This window comes from Helianthus annuus, chromosome 8, assembly GCF_002127325.2.
Source record: "Helianthus annuus cultivar XRQ/B chromosome 8, HanXRQr2.0-SUNRISE, whole genome shotgun sequence".
In the NCBI taxonomy this organism is placed as follows: domain Eukaryota; kingdom Viridiplantae; phylum Streptophyta; class Magnoliopsida; order Asterales; family Asteraceae; genus Helianthus; species Helianthus annuus.
In genome coordinates, this window is record NC_035440.2 from 42,982,896 (window position 1) to 42,993,152 (window position 10,257).

Below are 10,257 nucleotides of genomic sequence, written 5' to 3' on the forward strand. Positions count from 1 at the left end.
TTTGTTAACGGGTTTTCACGTCGAGGAGGCATGCTAAAAAGAGGAAAACATGAGAGGAAACGAGTGAGATGATTAGATGAAAAGAACGAGATGAAACAAAATCAACAAAACAAGGATGGTGGTCATTTATCAGTATCACAAAGCAAACAAATGACACACAGTGACTAATCAAAGTAAATGGGTCCATAAACAATGCTTAGCGAAGACATGCTCGCCTATAAGTGAACACTCACCCCAAGAGTTCCCAGGTAAGAATGACTGGTCCGATTATGTGGATTTGTACGAACACTCTAGCCCTAGACAGAAAACCCAGGGTACAGGCATTCACCCTTCCAGTTTGCACGTGTTCACACTATTTAGAACTCAAAACTTTGACGAGATTTTGAAAACTTGGAAGGCACAAGGCCAAAAGAATCATTCAAAAACAAATGATAAAATTTCAAAATCGATTTGAAAAATCAAAAGGGTTCAAAACCATATAATAAATCATTTGAAAACAAAAGATTGTTTTTTTTTTTCAAAAATCGTTTTAGAAAACTGGGTTCTTGTTTTGGTGATTACCTAAGGATAGGTGAAGTGCATGTTTTAAAATCTAAACACAAGACAACTTGTGTTGGGGTCCTAGAAAGGTTATAGTCTAGGTCAAAGCATTACTAATAACCTAATTCCCTATAACCATTGGCTCTGATACCAACTCTTCTGTCACACCCCGACCACGTAAAACATCAAATCGTGGCGGAAACGTTAGGGAGTGTTGTAACAGAATTATTGTTCCACAACCATGGTAATTAAAATAATATTTTATTCATCACCCAAGGGTGGAATACATCGTTCAAAACAAGAACCAACATGTTACATTGTCTTAAAATAGGAGAAAACAAAAGTACATCACATAATTAAACTAAGTCTAGCTCCATTTTATATCACTAAGGCCCAAGTCCACCCTAGCGTGTCACGATCATCCTATGCATTAGCTCCTGAAACACATGTGAAAATAGGTACGTCAGCATAAAAATGCCTGTGAGTAACATAGGTTTTGTGAAAATAGGATCCATGACTTAGGTTTAAGAAAATGTTTAACGAAAACTTGTCATGAATCTAGTTTAAGTGTTTGCTTATATAAAAATGTTTGAAAAGCGATAACAGATCAGTTAATATGTATGTATATAAAAGAATGATGTATGGTTAAAAGAATAACCAAGTAAAAATAAGTTGTATGAAATAAATTGTTTTGTAAAACAAAGTCTTGTGAAAAATATGTTATTTGCAAAAATGTATAAGTCCAAAATAGAATGATTTAAATAACGGTATGTCATGTAATACAATACAAGCACTTCTATATAGGAAGTACCAGCAGGGTATCCACCGTGCTTGTAGCATACTACACACATATCGTTACTTAAGTCACTTAAACAAACCACCAAAGTATAAAGTTCATGTTTAAACCAACCATCAAATGTTCTTGTCTAAACCATTGTCAATGTTTAGAAATCCAAAATGAAGTCATGTAGTTATGTATGTGTAAACAAAAGTTATGTATGGTAAGTAAAAAAATGAGACTACTTAAACCATAAGTAAAAAGGAACAAAACAAAGTATTTTGAATAAATCATAAAGTTATGTTTTGCCAAGTAAAAGCATGTTTTATTGATACAAACATTTATGTGGTAAGTTAACGCAATTATCCAAGCCTTGAGACAGCAGGATAACCTTAGAGTAAAGGTTATCAAAGTAAAATGTTTTCGGATTCAGTCATTCCTTACACCCAAACAAACCAAGGGTGTCAGGAACGGGATTTGTCAAGTCCTATGGTACCATTACTTACTACCGAGCGGCATGATCGGTGTTAATGAATGTAACAAAGAACCGTTTATGCAAACCAAATGTTATACCAAATGTAAACAAGTTATGTGAAAACAATGTACTAAGTATGCTAAGTAAACATACAAAGCAAAAAAGTCATGTAAAACAATGTGCTAATATGCCATGTAAACATATATAGCAAAGTAATGTAATGTAAATCAATGTGCTAGCATGTTAAGTAAGCATACATAGCAAAACATAATGAATTCATGTACTAATAGTATACTAATGAACATAGCAAGTATATGATATGAAAACATGAAAAGCATGAAAGTAACAAGTAGGCACATGTGTTTCACCTCAAAATGTTTGGAAAACAGTAAAAGAGGGGTACTATGTACTCACTTGAGATTGCTTAGAAGTCCTAGAATAACCACCAAGCAAAGCTAGAAGATCACGGAATCAAACGGCACCTATATAGGTATCTACATTAATAAACGGACCTATCGGAGGATCGGGTAGTACGAGGGTTCGTAAACCAAATAAGTATGGGAACTTATGTAATATGGTTTAACAAAGCCTACATACTAAAACGAAACCTATCCTAAATGCTTTTGACCCGTTACGACCCGTTTAGGTAGCTTATGCTACTTTAACGCGTTGTTCGCGTAAAACGCGTTTGGAATGCCTAACTATTCCTATAACAAGTAAGATATGCCTTAACATGTTTAATATTATTGTTAAATCAGTTTAGATACCAAAAATCATGTTACATAGGCTTAAAATGAATTTTAGCGAAAAGAGGGTATCTTGGTAATTTACCTAAGGCATAAGAACTACTTATCATACAACTACTTAAACGACGTGACCATAAGGTAAAACCTCGGAAGGTTATTCCCTATACAACTATGGTTACCTAAAGTGTTTGGTCAGATCCTAAAGATCGACCAAATGGGTCGCGTTCGAAAGCGTAAGCGATTGTTTAGATCGCTTACCTTTACGACCCTAAACAAGCACAAATCTAAAAGCGACAAGCTAAACATGCTAGAACATGTTTAGTAAAGTTAGAAAACAAGTTTGGTATTAAAACAAACGGTTTTAATACCCTAGAGTAGTTTGGTTACAAAATACGCAAGAAAACGCATTTTGGCCGAAACTATGACTCGTCACTAAGCCTAGATAACGTGGTAATCAGTAGGTATAGTCACTAGGGACTATAACCATCGTGATTACGCTCACGTTATGAAGTTCAAACGAACTTTGCGTTGACCATAAACTGGTCAATGCAGAAAGTCAAATGCAGTTTGACTTTAACGCTAAAACGAATGAAAGACGCGAAAGAATACTTACAGAAGGTCCCCGCAAGATTTGACCCGATTCACTCTCAGGTAGGAAGCATATACTTCCACTTAGAGAGTTTTGAATCAGTTCAAATGTGGGTTTTGAGTGAAATTGGGTTGGGTATATATAGTGTTCGGAGAGCCGTTAAGATCGTTTATCGAAACCTGAGCTTTGATCTCAACCTTACACTTGTGTCCCCTGTTTTGAAATACCTTGGGCACTCAAAACCAGCCCCTAGGAAGCCCCAAAACCATTTGCAAGTGTTGGAAACAGCTGGAACAAGCTGTTACACACTTTCTACACATCTGGCAGTTTTACACGGGCCACGTAAGGACACACACAGGGTTTACGCGGGCCGCCTGAGCCCTAGGTCTGCACAGCAAGTTTCCAAAATTGCAGTTTTAGTCCCTGCATGTGTTTAAGGCCTTTTTTGACACGTTTAAGGTCCGTTAAACCATTTTTAAGGCTCTACAATGATGCCTAAGTATGAGGGACATAAAACATGCTCAAAAAAAATGCCGGATGTCGGTTCATTTGGTCGTACGATCGCGATGTTCGCTTAATTACGACGGAATGCGTATAAGCGCGAAAAACGATCCAAATTGCGCGACAAATGGATTTTTCTCATGCCAAACACTAAAATAAAATATTTTAATGCTTGTATAAATTTTTGGATCTCCGGATGTATTCAGAACGTAAGTTATGCGCGAAAATACAAACTTATGCACTTTTTGACGCTTTTAGTCCCTGAATGAGTATAAAGTTTATTTTAGCATTTTAGCACACCGAACCCCTCAAAGCCTATTTCTAAGCTATGTAAAGGATATTTAAGGTGTGTTTAACTCATGATCATGTTCCGGAATGTTCGTTACAGTTCAAATCGGCATACTTTTGCAGTTTGTCAATTTTAGTCCTTGTAAGCGAATAGACTTGATTTTGCCATACCAAGCCTTCAAAACTTATTTCTAAGTTATGTAAAGGTTATTTAAGGTATGTTAAGCATAAATTGATGTTCCGGGGTATTTGTCGCGTTTAACTGATTACGTTCACGCACCAGTTTGCGTATAATTCTCCAGAAAGCGATATAGAGTTTGAAATTGAATAAAAACCAAAACATGAAAAACATCAAACATAAACAAACAAACATTGGGATCAAATAACTTTATTTCATTTATAACTGAACTGTTTACAATGATTACAAGCACAGATGTCACAGTTTAAACGTTCAGAGGCAAATGTCTGACCAATTCAGATTAGAGGTCTTAACCATTCAGACTTTATATAAATCTTAACCATTCAGAGGCAAATGCCTGAATCATTCAGACATCTGCTCGTGAAACAAACAGTCTGAACCATTAAGTACTGAACCAGTAAGAGGTCTGAACCATTAAGAGTCTCATTAAGAGGTAAATAAACAGCCCTTAAAGCTCTTAAGTGATGAAGAAGTAGATAAAAGATGTAGAAGTGTTTTTTTTAGAGATCGTTACACAATACAAGGTTTAAGCTTATAAGGCTACAAAAACCATTGAATATCAGTTGATGGTCAAGACCACACCAACGGAGATATAGTTCCGTTAAATTTAATACCATGCACAACTAAGTCATATGATAAATTTAATATAATGCACAACAAAAAAAAGATTTGCACATGATCAGCAACATAAAACACTAAAGACAAGTAACATTAATATTCATATAATCATCAATAACAACAACGAATGATACTCCATACATTACATTTATCATATATAAATATTCATCAACATGCATAACAAATATTTGGTCCTATTTCAGTTTTATTTGACCCAAAACATAATCAACTGGATTTTCAGAGCAAATGAGTAAATATCAATAAAAAAGAGGCTAAAGTGGTGGGGAAGAAGAAAAGTCAATAACCGATAAAATAACTTACAGTAAAAAAAACCTAATCTGTGATGAACAACAACGGTGGTGAGAATGAAAAGAAGTAACCGACCCTTTCTTTGTTTATTTATACCCGACACTTATGTCCCCCATTCTGGGCTATATCAGCCCACTTTGCAAGGATTTTAAGGCCCAATTCCAAAGTGATCCAATATGTGATGAGAATAACCGGTTAACTGGGTTTTTTTTACCGGATATTAATCGAATTGGTTATTGGTCAACTTGGTCAAAACTAGTTAGGTCATTAATTGTTTCGAGCATGCCTAAAAACCTAATATACCGGATTTGGTTATTAACCAACCGGTTAACCCATTCTATAAGGCTATAGGGTGTGGTCATGACCACCATGACCATCCACATAGGCGTCATGTCATCCATCTTTAATCCACCATTCAAAACCACTACCCTAAGGGTATGGTCATGACCCAAACCACTATCCCTTTTATTTTTTTAATGAGTTAATTACACAGATAGACCCTATAGTTTATAGCCAGTTTCACCTTTGGATACTATCTTTTTTTTAACAGGTTAAGGTTTATGGTTTCAATTTTGTAACACCTTTGGGTAGTAACACCAAAATTAGTTAATTTTATCAATATAATGACTAAAATACCCTTCTATTTTTTTTTAATTTTATCAATGTAATACCTTTGGTTACTAACACCTAATTTTATTTAAGTTTAAATCAATTTTACAAAATCTATTTTTTTTATTTTCATCTTTTTATTATATCCCTTAATTAACATAAAATCTAATTGTTTTTTTTCATCTTTTTATTTAATTTCTTATTTAACATAAAATCTACTAGTTACACTAGTAATTTTTTTGTTCATTTACATTTTACTATTTTAGAACTTATACAGTTTGCATATTAATTATAGAGTTAAATGTCATTTTAGGCCATGTGGTTTGGGTCATATTGCCAGTTTAGTCCAAAGGTTTTATTTTTCTCTTGTGGGTCCAAAAAGGTTTCACCGTTGCCATTTTAGTCCACCGGGTTAACTTCATCTATTTTTTCTGTTAACCAGAAGGGCGATTCAGTCATTTTATATGTAATTCTGTTAACTAGAAAGGCAATTCGGCCATATAAAATGACCGAATCGTCCTTCCCGTTAACAGAAATAAGAAATAATGGATGAAGTTAACCCAGTGGACTAAAATGACAACAATAAAATCTTTTTGGACCCACAGGCGAAAAATGAAACCTTTGGACTAAACTGACAAAATGGTTCAAACCACATGTACTAAAATGGCATTTAACTCTTAATTATATTGATCATTGAGATATAAAATACATATTAATATAAAACTAATTATATGCATAATTACGTTCTAAAAAATTAAATACACAGTTGAAAAGTTTACTCGATACATGTTACTTGAATCTAAAATTGAAAACGAGTAAGGTTTACATTATTTAAAACTAACAGCTTTATACATGTCTATTTTTTAATTTACATGAAAGATATTTATTACTATCTATCATATCTATCCGAAATTGAAAACGAGTAAGGTTTACATTATTTAAAACGAGTAAGATATTTAATTTACATAAAAATATATAGCTAGTAGATTTTATTTAAAAATCTATTTAAAAAAATACTGGAGTAACTAGTAGATTTTATGTTAAATAAGAAAATTAATAAAAAGATGAAAATAAAAAAATAAATATATTTTATGTTAATTAAGAAATATAATAAAAAAAGAAAATAAAAAAATAGATTTTGTAAAATTGATTTAAACTTAAATAAAATTAGGTATTAGTACCCAAAGGTGTTATATTGATAAAATTTAAATAAATGGAAGGATATTTTAGTCATTATATTGATAAAATTAACTAATTTTGGTGTTAGTACGTTATAAAATTGAAACTATAAAACCTAAACCTGTTAAAAAAAAAAAATTAGTACCTAAAGGTGAAACTATCTATAAACCATAGGATCCATCTGTGTAATTAACTCTTTTTAAATTTATTTTTGTCTTAAAATTAACAAATGGTAAGGTCGTGGTAATCTTGGTTTAATCTATGGGAACCGCTATCAATCAAGGAGGGGGGATGTACCATTTAATCAATGGTCCTAGCTACGTGGAAATAATGTTACAATCCATAGCCCCACACCCCATAGCCTAACTATTTTTTTAATTAAAAAATCAATTAAATATATAATAAACTCATAAAATTCTTTTTTATTTATTATTAAAACTTTAGAATTCACAAAGCATAATTTCGTTTAAGAAACATAAAAAAATCGTGAAAACATTTTAATTTTTTGTATGTATATTAACTAGTTAAAAAATAGCTATAAATTAACCGGTTCTCACTCTAAAGCTCATACTAAACTGGTTTCTCATGTTTGCCAGGGATAGCGATGAATAAATGATGTATGGGACTAACTAATGTACTATATATGCTAACACTGTTGATGAGCATATATGTGGATTTCAAATATATGTGATGTGACATGAGTGTGGGTGCTGGGTAGTGGAGACGGGGCATGGGAGTTGACTGAGGTCGTTGTCCCACCCTTTTTGCGATACAGGCCAGACGAATGAGACTGGACCGGTGGACCCATTGCCCTCCAGTGACTATTTTAACCACATTATTTGATTTAAAAAATTAATGGTTTAATTAAATTAAAACTATAAATACCTGAATAATCTATAAAACATTTTCACACAAATTTCTAACCAATCTTCTTCGTATACTCTTCAGTTTCACTCTAATGTAACTTTTATATTAGTATGATACCTTTTTAAGTCTTCTAATCATGGTCGCAAAAGTCGTCAGACATTCTCTAGTCGGATTTAAGAGTACCCGGGAAGTACTCGGCTTAGGTGGAGAATACTCGGGAAGTAATTTGCCTAAACAATGAGTACTCGCGCCTTGGAGCCTACCTTGTAGTGAGTACTCGCCATTCGAGACCTTGTTTTACAACTATGCTTCTAATATTATCATTACCATTATCATTATCATTATCAATTATCATTATCATTATCATTATCAATCTATTAATATCTCATTGTTGTGAATAGTAACATAACGGAAACTTAACGGCGTTTGAGATATCTCATTGTTGGGAATAGTAACATAACGGAAACATAACGACGTTTGAGTTTGTGATTTGATGTGAATGAGTCATTTGGACCGTTCTTCACAAGTCACCCACTTACCTATGCAATCCACACCTCATTTGTATCCACATTGGGGTTCAATAATTCAGTTGAAAAGTGTTATAAAAATTATTTTTTTAATCAATCATACGTCACCTATATATATTCTTAAAAAATTACTTTTGCGATTGTCAAGAGTTGCTCACTGCTCAAACCGAACCTTGTTGGGGCTAGCTCAAGCTTGGCTCATATCTTAAACGAGCCAACATGTTGTAGCTTGAGATTCTCGATTGAACTGAAAACTTGAGCTCGAATGTGGCCCGATGAGCAGACTCAAAATCAAAAAAAGAGTGGAGGACGAATTTGGTAGACTGGAGGAGAAAATTAAACGGATCAACATTAATCAATAATCAATAAACAGGTGCTCTTGTTTATATATATAGATTAATATAATAGACATCAACTACATGGATGGATACAACCTATTGAGTTGCATGCAGTCATGCACCAATAAAAAACCGAAAATCCAACATCTTATAAATATAACTTTGCACAAATATTCAGAGCTTAATTCATGCATAGCTTCCGATATTGTGCTTATCTTCAGTAGTCCCATAGATTATTCCATCCACTGGAGCTATCTTCGTACTGATCCTGAGGCGGGATAGAGTTCATTCTCGGTGGGCTCAGCAGCATTCCCTCCGCCATGTCGGATAACATATTTGGCATGTCGAATACTGCGTCATGATCCATAAATTCTCCACGTGTACTGCTTCCAGTCTCCTCCTTATTTGGCATGTTGAATACTGCGTCATGGTCAATAAATCCTCCACGTGTACTGCTTCCAGTCTCCTCCTTATTTGGCATAAATTCTCCACGCGTACTGCTTCCAGTCTCCTCCTTATTTGACGGATTTCTAGCAGCTGCTGCGCGTGCAGCTACCGCACATATGTCATCAGCAGTGGGACACTCAGGAAGAGTATCAGGCAGAACTGAGTCGGGAAAGTTTAGTAATGCATGAGATCCTTTGAGAGCCAATGCAGCTGCATCGTAAGCCGCAGCTGCCATCTCGGGTGTGGGATACGTGCCCAACCAAATGCGGGTGGACGAGTGTGGAACCCGAATTTCAGAAACCCATTTTCCAGTCTTAAGCCTGCATCTGATACCATGATAGATCGGGTGTCGACTTCCAGCAGTCGGAGTAGGAGTGTGAGGGTTGTTGTTAATATCATTTGTGGTGGAGTCTCCGGCAGTAGGAGCAGGAGTGTGAGGGTTGTTGTTAGTATCATTTGTGGAGTTGCTGCTTGTACGGTTAGCCATGCAAATTTATGGATGCTTATGTGGGTACTTATAAACGTTTTGGATGCATATGTGGTTTTTCTATTAACCAATAGAATTTATTTGTGGATGGGAGGTAGTTGGGGGACCCAAATAATGGAGTATGGAGAATATGATAATATATTTTGCGGACCCTTTTGTTATCCAAAAGAGGAAAGTACATCCAAGAAAGAAAAATATCTCAATCTTTCAAAAAAAAACACTTACCAAAATAAGAAAAAAAAACACTCCATTATCATGTAACGTGATAATATCTCAATCTTTTCAAAATATCTAAACCTTACGGGACTGGGACTGGAGTTGTAGGGCCGGATATACACGCTTTTCATGTAAAGCGTAAATCTCAGGACAACTGGCAGGTAGAAGAAAAAGATCTCAATCAATAATCTTTATCTTGACCTTCTATTTCCTATAAAGTACAGATAGATCCTCTTATTATGTAAATCTGAAATTGATGAATGAAAAATTAACCAAGTTAAAAACGAGTTTTTTCCTAGACTAGCTTTGGTCGAAATAATATTTATCAGAACAGGTGTTTGAAAAATAATTACCAAAATAGGTGTTTTTTCTTTTTATTTCATTTTCTTTTTGTTTTCAACTAATCTATTATAATTTTTGTTGGTCTTTTAACATTATTGGATAAAACCTATCGTAATATATATACACACACATAGAGATGAGCATTTGGTACCGGGTACTGATACCGAACCGTATCGGTACCCACTTTCCCTGTTTTTCGGTA

The 10,257-nt window shown here is 34.2% G+C and overlaps 1 protein-coding gene across 1 annotated transcript; it reads right to left on the reverse strand.

Moving 5' to 3' along the window:
• Positions 1-8,603: 8,603 nt before the first annotated feature.
• LOC110869938 (ethylene-responsive transcription factor ERF027-like) lies at positions 8,604-9,497 on the reverse strand. The gene has a single exon (XM_022119139.2). It carries the CDS (start codon positions 9,495-9,497, stop codon positions 8,781-8,783), a length of 717 nt encoding a protein of 238 aa, XP_021974831.1. The 3' UTR covers positions 8,604-8,780.
• Between the last annotated feature and the right edge of the window lie 760 nt (positions 9,498-10,257).